We start from the raw sequence: 12,857 nt of genomic DNA, 5'->3' as shown, positions 1-12,857 counted from the left end.
ACAGGAAGAACGTAGAGGGAGAGCAGCAATGAGGTGGTTTGGGACAACTTGGGGAAGTTGAAAACAAATGCATTCTGGATCAGTTGCAGAGGTTGCCTTGCACATAGAGGCGGATCTGCGTGGAGGGACTTGCAGTAGGCAAGTCTCAAAAGGTCAAGTGACTGAACGAGTAACTGTGTAGCCTCTGTGGAAAGAACGGCTGCATCCTTCTAATGTCGTAGAGGAAATCTGCATGACTGAGACAGTTTAGCAATGTGAGCTGAGAAGGACAGTTGGTGGTCCATGTTTATCCCAAGGTTGCATGCCTCGATCACAGATGATGACATCTCGTCCAGGGAGATCATGATCTCTCCAGCTACGTAGGGCAGCGCAGTTTTTTTAGCCAGATTTCATTTCAGCTGCCATCCATGATGAGATGCTGAGATCCAAGTAGACAGTTGACGTGCCTGAGAAAGGAAAGGAAGAGGAATGAGGAGGCGGCAGGTTAAGAAGTCAAGGAAAGATGATGTGCAGCAAGGATCGTGTGAGAGGCTTTCATCTTTCCCATGTAGAAAGAAGTCTTTGCAGCTGTCACATTGGATTAGGATTGGATAAGACAGAGTGATATGAGAGGAGATCGGTATCGATTTGTGATTTCCTCCAGAGAGGAGGTCCACAAATGAGGAAAGTGTGGGTGAATAAAGTTGTAGAGTGGTAGAGATGAAAAGGACGCTGGTTGTTGAAGGTTTGATAAGGCGCTGGAAGCTACGGAGGAAGGAGTGGAGGTTGCTGCAAGTCGGGGAGGGGTATGAATAATTGGTGTCAGGTTAGACAAGGACGGTGATGTTGGAGAACATCAAGTGATGATCTGAGATGTCAAGCAGGGTAACATTGATGTCTATATCTGGGAAGGGCTGGGTGAAGAACATTTCTTCTTGTGTGAAGAATCTCAGTAAAAAGGAGTACAGAAGAAATGGACGTCGAGAGGACTGGAGCTTGTCTAGGGGGGGTTCCTTCAGTAGGGAAAATACTCAGGAGAATGTTCAGTTCTTCAAGAAAGTTTCCTAAGGGATGAGGTGGGCGATGGATGACAATCAAAAGAAGGCTGACCGGAGAGGTATAGTAAGCGCATGGAATTCAAAGGATGAGATGAGATGAGACAGAGGTTTCTTTCATAATTATGGAAGGAGTCTTTGTAACGCCCAGTAAGTTTTCTGCAATCTGAAAGTCTTCAGCCCTTTTCTTGTTTCCGTTAAAAAAACAAACAATTTTTCTTATTAACTCCAGGAGATTAGAAAAACGAGAGGCTGGTGAGGGGGATGAATGTTTTCATACACAAACCAAAATGTTTCGGAGGCGTTCCACAACATTAAATGCAACTATAAATAAAAAAAAAGTATGTAATTCTTTAATAAATAACAAGTATAATTGTTGTTATAAAAGGAATAAAACACGTCAAGGTGCACTGTTATAGGGAAATAATCAGTGATGGGGTAGTGGAATGGGTCCAGATGTGAAGCTGAGTTACTCGTACCACCCTGATGTTGATTATTTTCCATAACAGCATGTAATTAATTATAATTGTTGTTATAATAACAATGTTATTACATTACACTGGTTGTATATGTTTCTTCTTCTTCTTCTTCTTCTTCTTATTATTATTATTTGCCTATTTAATATTTTTTATGGACTACATTTTGTTTCATTATTGTTACTTCACACTTTAAAGCACTTTAAACTGCATTTTAAAAGTTTGAAAGGTATTATTGTTGCTGCTGTTATTATAATAAAAATGATTATTTGCCTTTTCTATTGGTTTGTTTGACTGCCCTTTGTTTCATTATTTCAGTTTTTTTTTTTACTTCACACTATGAAGCACTTCGAGCTACATTTGATGTTTGAAAGGTGATCTATAAAGAAGGTTTATAACAACAATAACAACAATATAATGAAATGACGATGATGTTTGTTATTGTTGGTTATTTGCCTATTTAATTTATTTTTAGACTACCATTTGTTTCATTATTTCTGTTTTTTACTTCACACTTTGAAGCACCTTGAGCTGCATTTGATGTTTGAAAGATAATATATATAAAAAAGATTTATAATAATAATAACAACAACAACAATAACAACAGCATAAACAACTGTTGGCAGTTGTTGTTATTGTTCTTCTTCTAGTTGATGTTGTTGTTGTTCTTCTTCTTCTTCAGTTTATTCTTGTTGTTCCTCTTCTACTTCTTCTAGTTGATCTTGCTGTTCCTCTTCTTGTTCTTGTTCTAGTTGATATTGTTCTTCTTATTATTATTCTAGTTGTTGTTATTGTGGTTGTTGTTGTTCTTCTTCTAGTTATTGTTGTTGTTATTCTTCCGCTTATTATTATTATTATTATTATTATTATTATTATTATTATTATTTTGTGATTTTTATCACACCATCCATTCAGGACTCAGACATCTCCACGTGACGCGAGGGGCGGAGCCCGCGAGACCCACCGGCCAATAGGAGCAGACGTCAAGCCGAGGCTATTTAAAAAACAGAAATAAAAGAAGTAACGCGTGTTATATTTACTCTTTTAAAAATGCGTGGCTTTCTCCTCAGTGTCGGCTTTTCATGTCGTAAACAGCGAGCAGCAGGAGGGCAAGAGGAGCCGTGTTTCACTCCGTAAAACCCGCATACCGACACCGACACCGCGGGCTACATAACGGTACACTGCCGAGCAGAATGGCCTGGATCTGTAAGGTGAGGGTATAAATACACACACACACACACACACACACACACACACTCACACACACTGCTGATTTATAAACATGTCTCCTGTAATGTAAACTATACATTCACATATGCACGGCTTTGTGTTTAAAATGGACAATCTGCTTTCTGATTATTTGCTTGGAGCGAATACGACATACCCACAAGCCCTGTCGGGAAAAAAATCATCATCATCGTCATCATCATCATCATCATCATCATCATCATCATGTATAACAGGGTTTAGAGGAAATAAACAAGCTTAGCTTTTTTCCTCTGGTTAAGGTGAATACTGGCTTCCACAAGCGTTATAGCGTTATATCATATCACTGTTATTCTTCTTAATCCTATTCTTCTTCTTCTTCTTTTTATTATTCAACTGATCAGCATCAAAACCCCTTGAAATACGACATGCTGTCATTTACTGTATTATAAACACTCTGGACACAACAGTCCAGCCACATATGTGTCTATACTGATATTAAACACTCATTTCTGTGGAGAACCAGATAGAAAAACAATCACACTTCTCTACACAGTCGGTATTATTATTATTATTATTATTATTATTAGTTATTAGTAACACAAGGTCAATGTGCTACAATCTGTACGTCTACATGGACAACGATATTCCGATATTAACCCGCTTAAGACGATAATCTGGTTAAGAAGCTACCATGTAAACAGCGATTATTGATGACCTTAATCTGACTAAAGTCATACTCAAAGTAAACACCAAGCGAATTAGGACGTGTGGAGTATTCCTATTTTAGTCGTATTATAGACATGTACACACCGTAATCACACTATTAACGTAATATGGGAGTTTTCGCCGCGTTTTGCGACAGGAGACGTACACGTACACACGCGGTAGCGGTCAACCATTTGACGGCTAACGAGAGTGCAGCTGTGTCCGAAACCGCGTACTTACCTGTTATATAGTAGGCGAAAGACAAGTATGTACAGCATTGGACGTGGCCCGTGGCTTCAAGTAGTCATCTGTTTACACGTATAGCATGACAAATAATTAACCGCACTCGAAGCTTTTGTAAAATTCAAAATGAAACACCCAAAACCGAATACGGTACCATAACGAAGACCAGAACTGTATGTTGATATGTGAAATTCTGGAGGGAACGTCGGACGGCATGGTGTGGGGCATGGCATAACGACGTGTGCCGTTAATCGATCTATGTTCTATAACATGTAAAACGGGAACATGAAAGGAATAATCTAAAAGCGACTCATGTAAACACCTTAATCAGAATATACGTCTTATTCAGAATAAGAATGATTCAATAATTCTTATTCAATAGTTACATTATTGCTGTCCATGTAAACGTAGTCGATGAAAAGCATAACATTCACTGTTGCTTGATCTGTTGAGTGAAAGTGTGATTGCTTTCCTGTCTGGCACGGAATAAACTCAGGAAACCACTACAGGAAACCCCTCAGGAACCTGGGAACTTTTCCAGAGATTTGGCAATTTCACACTCGTTTATGCTCAACGCTGTAACGGTTCCTGAAACAGCCCGTTACCATGGTGGAAAAAAATGGAACAGAGGAACCTTTTCAGGACCCCAGGTTACTATTCAATTTTTCCTTTGTTTTAAAGGAATTCTGTAATTTTAGGCTCTTTCCCACCAGAGGAACCTTTTCGGGAACATTACCGGGAATTGAGCAACTTTATTCTTATTTCTACTGGCGGAACCTTTTTGGGAACTCAGAATCCTTTCCTGGGATTTGTTAACTTTTCCACTGGAAGAAACCCTGTGTGCAATTCCTGGAAAAGTTCCTGGGTTCTGGTGAAGTTTGCTGTGGTAGAAACTCACTTAATAGTGAATTAAAACAGAACCATACCAAGGGTGGATAGCTGACTGGTTGCCATGGGTACAGGGTACAGGCTAGAACGTACTGTATACTACTGTACTAAATAGTACAGCAACCTAGAATGCCACTTATACTGGTGTACAGGAGCCTAGGAACTTTTCCAGGTATTTGTTAGCTTTGTGCTCATTTCCACTGGCAAAACCTTTCTGGGAATCCAGGAACTTTCTCAGGGATTCAGAAACTTTTTTCCACCAGCGGGGACCTTTTTAAGGACATATATACTTAAACCATTTCAGGATTTGGGGAACTTTAGGTTCATCCATGGTTGGCTTGCTATAAGTCATGTCTGAATGCATAATGTAAAATATCTCATAAAAAAAAAAAATTACTGATACCTGTACTGTTTTGAGTTCCTTTTTTTTGTGCAGTTTGAGATACCGAACAACTCGATCTGGTTTAATAAGGCGAACGTGATGATTTAGACACGCGGTTTGTTAAACTGGAGGCTATTCAGTTCAATGTTATTCGTATAGCGCTGTTAACAATGGACATTGTCCCAAAGCAGCTTTACAGAAAGACTAGAAGCTTCCATTACTCGGTAACAGGATATGTTTGAGGTAAGGCGTTCATTGTCTGAATTTCCATTTTTTAACAAACGTTTGTAATGCTTTGGTGATGAAAATAATAACCAGAAAGTGTAATCGTGGAAGTATCTGGTTCAGGACAGAATAATAATTTAAAGAAAAATCCAGACAGATATTAGATCATTTGGACAGGGTGATGAAGAGCATCGTATTTTAAACATGCTCGTTCTCGCCTCTGTCCACATCTCCACACAGGTGTCTCAGGCTAAATTTAACCAGATTAATGAGGAAGACTATTTCTCTTCTCAGCAATAACAGTAATATATAGAAGGGAGACTACAGTATAACCCCCGAGACCCCTCTGAGGACGATCTCTAGAGAGACTCGTCCAGTGGAGAGAATATTTTCTGATTACGATGACTTAATCCTATGACATCAGATGTCGCCTAAGCCGTTGTTCTGTCCGTGCTGGAAAAGTGGTGTTTTAATCAGGATTAACTGATTCATGACACAAGCAGCGTGGATGCAGACCGCAGACAGTCACTCATCATGGGCAGTGGTGGCTCAGTGGTTAAGATGTTGGACAACTGAGTGGAAGGTCGTGAGTTCCAATCCCACCACTGCCAAGCTGCCCTTAAACCTCAACTGCTCAGTTGTATAAATGAGATAAATGTAAGTCGGTCTGGATAAGAGTGTCTGCCAAATGCCATAAATGTAAATCAACTTGCACCAAAGTACTGTTTATTGACCTGAGCTGTTTTGTTAGAAAAGGCTCGAGCGTAGTGTTCGTATTGGCATGCACCTCACTCAAACTAGCCGTGTTCTCAGTTTACGGACACAGATATGCCACTCGGAGTCCTACAGCAAACTTTGTAAAACTACATAAAAAACAACATGATGACGTTTCTGTGTCATTTTTATGGAAGGAGGCTCGAGTGTCAGCGATTTGTAACTCTCAACGCGATGCTGCTGCCGCCATGCTTCAATCGGGTTTCTGCTGACCGTAGCACTTCGTACAGCGGCTAAAAAGTTCAACTTTTTCAAAATTGGTCTCCGACATGCCGTCATGCAGACTCTTAACGGGATGTCACATGACTCGACACGCTTCCATGCATTTATGTTGAGATCAAGTGACACTTTTAAGTGCTAATTTGGGGGTTTTCAGAGTACAAGGGTGAATATTTATGCGATACTATGGGCTGTCAATTCATAACTTTTAATCCAAAGTCCATTTCGGTTCACTAGGAAGTTCACAGCATTGCATATTCCTTCAAGGCACTGTATTTGTTTTTTGTTTTTTACAAGTGAACAAAATACAGTATACTTTGTTTACCGTCTAGTGGGAGCTAACTTAATGGGAAAGGAGTGAGTGGTACAGTATGTGTTGCTCATACATTAGAATAAATAAAATCTACTTAGCACAGGCTAAGCGCTCGTCCTACATGCTGTAGCTGCTACGTATTACATGGCTCTGTATCAAAGCTGGTCGATGCTCTTTTGATGATCGTCGGGTTGCTGTTCCTCTTCAGCTTATTCTGCATAGTATTAGTCACTACATTTGTTTGAGTATGTATAATTTGATTAATGTTCCTTTCATTCCAAAAATGTCATAAGAAGAAAAATAAAGGCCTCTTATCAAACGGCTGTGTATCGCTCCGTCCTGCTCGCTCGCTCCGGAGTTATTATTATTATTAGCGCAGATGGATGGCTGGTCTTTCCAAATAAACAACGCTGTTGGATGTGGACGCGTCCACTGTCAGCTTCCATGGTTATTTCAGGACAGGCTTATCAAGCTAACCGGCAATCAGGAGAGGACATATGCACATTAGCTACCGAACACTAAAATTTGTGTCCCTGGTTGTGTTAACAAGCTGTACAATCAATATTCAGTGTTTATTATCATAGGGGTTTTTTTGTTTGTTTGTTTTTTTACTGTTAGTTCGCTTACAGAAATCAGGCTACTATAGCAGTTATGGTAGTTTGCCCATTTGTCCATTTAACACTTCCGTCGCTTTCAGCCGAGAATTCAGTATGGGAATGTCTTTTCCCAGAATAATAACAACATAAATAATGATCATAAAAGGTCATGACATAGCAACAAAAGTAATACCAGCACATAAAAAGCACGGGGTAGTATGTGAACGTTTTCCGACTTGGACAGATGGCTGGGTTCAGAGCCAATGCAAAAGAAACCCCAGAAAGCTCATGCAGTGCCAGGCCAGGCGCACTTCCAGGTCACGACGAAGACAGGAGCGTACTTCGGCTATAGGTTTCAATTCTTACAGCACGATATTAACATGAAGGGAGGTTAAAATGATTGTTGGTACTATTCTGCGAACGCCGTAAACACGACACGAGGTCATTATTTCAAGTGAAATACTGTTATAATAACATTTACTATAATAAAAGGTTAGAGAGTTATCGTGGTTACACTCTTAGAACATTTACAAACCCTCATCACCAGACTGAGAAATGGATGAAATGCATGGGCTTCCAATTAAGCTCAGTGAGCGTCGCACCCCAAGATTTATTCCTTCTCCCACTACATTTTCCGCCGTCCCTACAAGTAAGCGTGTCTGACATGTAGGTAACCATGCTGCTTTTTCAGAACGTTCCAGTCCTTTGTAATACTCATTGGCATGGCCGTCGGAAACAGAAGAGGTCCTCAAATACATGCGATTTAATTAAGGTGAACTGTACAAGTTATTATTTTCCTGAGCAGTCACATCTCCCTGTTCTTAAATCTGCGGTGCTAAACGTACGGTCGTTGAGAAATAAGTCTTTTGTAGGTTTTAAATTCTTCTGCGTCCCTGGAAGGAATAAGAAGAGCGGGGGCGTCGCCTGTCTATACCGCCATACTTTATGTTGCGAACAGATTTCTCTGGGGAAATTTGCAAACGTTCGAGTACCTTGTAGTGCATCTCAAGGGTGATCAATCTGTAATTTTATTAGTTATCTATCACCCTCCTAGACTTAACGAAGGTTTTCTTGAGGATTTCAGGGAACTGCTTTCTAGGACATGAACTGACTATGAATATATTTTAATTACCGATGATTTCAACATCCATATTATGGATGTAATCTCTGATCCATCGACTGTCAGCTTCACAGGGTTACTAAACTCTTTTGTATCTGGCCCCACACACAAACACGTTACAGTTAAACTGATACAGCTGCGACCTTCATGGAGCTCATATCATCTCTCCTCCGTTCTCATCTTTCGCTCCCTTCCTTAGACACTCTAGTGGAGAGCTGACCAAATGTATTATCTCTGTTGCCCCCTTAAAAACAAAACAAAAAAAAAAAACGTCTCTGGGATAATTAAAGCTGACCCTTGGAGAAATAGAACCTCCACTGTAAGACTAAAAAGAGACTGCAGAAGAGCGGAAAGGCAATGGAAGCACATGAAGCGTATGGTTCAGCAAGCTATCTACTGTATAAAAACAGCTTGAAAATACTTAATAACGAAAGGAGGTCTGCTAGAAAATCTTACTGTTCAAGTTTAATCGACAGCCACAAAGACAACCCCGGATTCCTATTCTCCACCATAGCTAGGCCCCTAAACGCCTCACCTCAGACTTTTTCAAAACTGAAAAGTGCAGTGAGCTTGCTGCATTCTTCAGTGGTAAAATTACTAGGCATAGGAAACATAGTAAGTACTTGTCCTGCTGGTAGGTTTTCTAACTCTCCACCTTGTTAGATCATTTTCACTTTAATTATCTAGTCTAGGATAATTTAGTATAGAAAAGACTCCAGTAACCTCGGTCAGGATTGAATCCTTTTAATGATAAAAGCTTTTGATCCCCAATCCCTTCGATACAGCATATGACTTGACGAAAGCGAATTTCCTCATTTGAGTCGCAATTTGAGTCGCATTTGAGAATATAGTCGCAAATAACGTGCAAAGAGCTAGTCCTGACACTAGAAGTTGTCTGCCCAGTAGGTGAAAGTCTAAAAAGCGAATATATATATATGTATATATATATATATGTATATATATATATATATATATATATAGAGAGAGAGAGAGAGAGAGAGAGTTGTTTTCCACTCTCTCAAATAAGGAAACTGCTAAAAGGACAGTTACAGACAGTTCAAACATTGGATACAGGAGTTAGAGAAGAACATAATAGAATAATAATAATAGAAAATGTTCCATCACACCTATCGTCTTTCTCAGTGGTCGGCTCTAACATGCATGCTCTGGTTATATCACTTATGGATTCTTCTAGCTGCTCCCTCGACCCATTACCCACTATTAACTACAGACCTATCTCTAATCTTCAATTTCTTGGCAAAATAGTTGAAAAAGTTGTCTCCATACAGTTCAGTAACTATCTCAACAATAGTAATTTTAAGGAGATGTTTCAGTCTGGCTTTCGGTCCAACCATAGCACAGAATCCGCTCTTCTAAAAGTTTTAAACGATCTGCAACAAAATAAGGACTCGGGTAATCTGTCAATTCTAGTTCTTTTAGATCTCAGTGCTGCCAAACTGGGTTGGCTTATCAGGCCTAGCCCTCGATTGGTTTAGATCCTACTAATATTATGTTGGACTGGGTACACACACCTCCAGACGTCATGCGGTATCTTGTGGTGTTCCCCAAGGCTCGATTTCGGGTCCTTTGTTATTTAACTTATATATGCTGCCATTAGATGGTATAATTAATCAATATAGCATCTCCTTCCATGCAACTCTATCTCTCACTAGTGGTTATATCACTTATGGATATTACCACTAGTGGTGAGAGATATCTCACTATCTCTCACCAGATGCCTACAAGTCGATTAGCACCCTTGTAAACTGTGTAGAGAGTGTAAACTTGTGGATGTCACAGAACTTTCACCAGCTAAATAAAGGTAAGACAGAGGTACTTTTTAATGATCGGAAATGGTGCACAGAGAAAGTGAATTATGCCGTATTTAGACTCCTTGTCTCTCAAGGCGTTAAGAAGACTGCGTTAAGACTGTGTTAGGGATCGTGTTTGACAGTGAGCTCGGTTTAAAAAAAAGCAACATATTAGCAGTGTTTGTAAAACAGCGTATTATCGCCTTTGTAACATCTCTAAAGTAGATGATATTCTCTCCCCGCACAGATAGTGAGAAACTCATACATGCGTTGGTGACATCTTGACTCGATTACTGCGACAGTATTTTGATTGGCTTAGCAAAGAGCTCCATTGAACACTTACAAAGAGTTCAGAATGCAGATGTGAGAATGCTGATAGGTACTAGACTGAAGAATCATATCACCCTGCAGCTCTTGCCTGGTTTCCTACTGAAGCTAAGCAGGGTTGAGCTTGGACAGTACCTGGATGGGAGACCTCCTGGGGAAAACTAAGGTTGCTGCTGGAAGTGGTATTAATGAGGCCAGCAGGGGGTGCTCACCCTGTGGTCTGTGTAGGTCCTAATGCCCCAGTATAGTGACAGGACACTATACTGTAAAAAAAAAAACAGCAGCACTGTCCTCTGGATGAGGGGTTAAACAGAGGTCCTGATTCCCTGTGGTCATTAAAAATCCCAGGACACTCCTTGTAAAAGAGTAGGGGTATAACCCTTGCTCTTCGCGTATAACCCTGGTGTTATGGCGAAAATCCATCGTTGGCCCTTATCTATCATGGTCTCCTAATAATCTCCATCTCCGAACTGACTACATCACTCTCCTCTCCACTCCACTCCACTAATAGCTGGTGTGTGCTGGGCATTCTGGCACAATATGGCTGCCGTCACAGATGCTATGGGTGAGGAGGACTCCCCCACACTGTAAAAATAAATCTAAGGAATCATATCACTCTGGCACTTAAATCAATTCACTGGCTACCTGTGTCTTACAGAATTGATTTTCAAATGTCTTCATGGTGGTGCTCCTGCATATCTTTGTAAGTATCTTAAAGCGTATTTGTTCACTGGGGCCTTTCCTCAAACCAGTTAATTTTCCATACTTGATTTGATTTGAATACATTTATTTATTCTATTTTATTTGCTTAGCCTTTTATTTCTTTTTGCTTATTGTCTTGCATTTCTTTTATTCCTTTTATTGCTCGTTTTTATTTGTTGTTACTACTCATTTTATTATCTTGTATCTACTGTATATATGTCTTCTGTAAAGCACTTTGTAAACATTGGTTTGAAAGGTGCTATATAAATAAAGCTTTACTTACTTAGATACTTATAACCTTTAACCCAAAGTTCCTGTGCAGAACCCTGTCAGGAATCTAAGAACCCTTAGTTACCTGGTATACCCTGAGAAGATATATTCCTTGAGAAGATATATCCGTTATACCTCTGACACTGGAGACTCCTTCCATAAAAGTCATCATATCAACTATTTATACGTTTTCATTTTTTAGCCGTTTATGTGGAGAGTCCGCTGTACAGGTCCCTGTAAATGAGCTGTTACTATAGAAACTGTGACATATTATAAATCTGCTGCTGTTCTGTCAGAAAATTTATCCACACCTTCTGACCAATCAGAATGGAGAATTCAAAAGCGCTGCGCTATAGGAAGAAACGACGAACCAATAATAAAAATGTGTTTTTTTAACCACACCTCATACAGAGTGCAATACATGCTCTTTAGGGGAAAAGGCTCGTTCTGGTTTTTTTATTTCAGCTGAGGTGGAACAACGAGAGCTGATTAAAAAGCGCCAGTCATCACCAGAAGAGTCTACTGGACTCATAATGCTCTCCTCCTCCATGAGATATAGAGAAGATGCCGGAGTGGAGCCATCTGATGGTCATGGCTGGTACAGCAGGGAGGAATTTTACAGCCACTTGCACACAGAGTGATGCATAATTCAGAACATCAGCACTGAATGCTTCCACGTATTTATTTGGCAGCCATTTTGATGAAGTGAATCGATTCAGAGTCGAATCACCTGCTCACTCCAATTGAACCGTGCTAGAGTTAACATTTAGGTTTCGAGCGCATCGCAATAAACCTGCAAATGGATTAATGGAAGTGATGAAACAGTAATGAGCAACAATGAATAATAATCATCTCCATCATCGGCCATTCTCAGAAACAAAACGGGATAATTTTGGATAAAAGTTCGCCAGCTTTGCCCACTCTGAATCTTACTTATCTCATGCTCGTGGCACATTTGACACATTTCCAGGTTCTCTGAGCACATTTTAAAGCTCCGCAGCAGATTTCGACCCTCATTTTCAGGCCACAGCAGGAGCTCTGACTTGCTGGCTGAAGCTGTACATTAGTGGGTGACTGATGTGGTTGTTTTCAGAGCAGATGGGAAACGGACTCGTATTTATTAACCGTAAATATATATTTAACTTTATGAGATTAATTAATTCAAAGAGTATGATTCGCAGCTCATCACGGGGGTCCATCAGAAATTTATTTGGAGCTCAACCAACATCTAACAGAAAATGGAAACTTCCCAGGTTGCATTGCAATCAGACTTAAAGACAAAACATCTTTTCTATATGTTACGCCTTTTACACTAGAAGAAACGAAAGCTCATTGGTGGACAAATGGTGGATAAAGTCATGATCTAACCTACAGGTTGAAAAAGCTCGTGTGTTTTGCCAGTCCGACGTTAATACAGCTAATTCACCAAACTTGGTGTTGCTAGCGTTTTTGTGTGTGTGTTTTTTCTGAAAACTGTTGAACTTTTCAGAAAAGTATGGAAGTAGAAGTTTGTAAGATGGAGGGCAAGTGAGAAAAACAAACAAAATGGCGTTTTTGTTAGTG

The 12,857-nt window shown here is 39.9% G+C and overlaps 1 protein-coding gene across 3 annotated transcripts in view; it reads left to right on the top strand.

Moving 5' to 3' along the window:
• Positions 1 to 2,137: 2,137 nt before the first annotated feature.
• Positions 2,138 to 12,857, top strand: part of st6galnac3 (ST6 (alpha-N-acetyl-neuraminyl-2,3-beta-galactosyl-1,3)-N-acetylgalactosaminide alpha-2,6-sialyltransferase 3) — a 37,691-nt gene continuing 26,971 nt past the window's right edge. For 2 of the 3 annotated variants that reach the window (XM_053628437.1, XM_053628435.1), the window contains exon 1: positions 2,138 to 2,721. In XM_053628437.1, coding sequence (XP_053484412.1) covers positions 2,704 to 2,721 — 18 coding nt within the window. In that variant the 5' untranslated portion in view covers positions 2,138 to 2,703. The remainder of the gene's footprint in view (positions 2,722 to 12,857) is intronic. The other variant, XM_053628434.1, reaches the window with a different exon arrangement.

This window comes from Ictalurus furcatus, chromosome 7, assembly GCF_023375685.1.
Source record: "Ictalurus furcatus strain D&B chromosome 7, Billie_1.0, whole genome shotgun sequence".
NCBI classification, from domain to species: Eukaryota; Metazoa; Chordata; class Actinopteri; order Siluriformes; family Ictaluridae; genus Ictalurus; species Ictalurus furcatus.
Note: the sequence above shows the minus strand (reverse complement) of the source record. Positions and strands in the feature narration are given on the sequence as shown.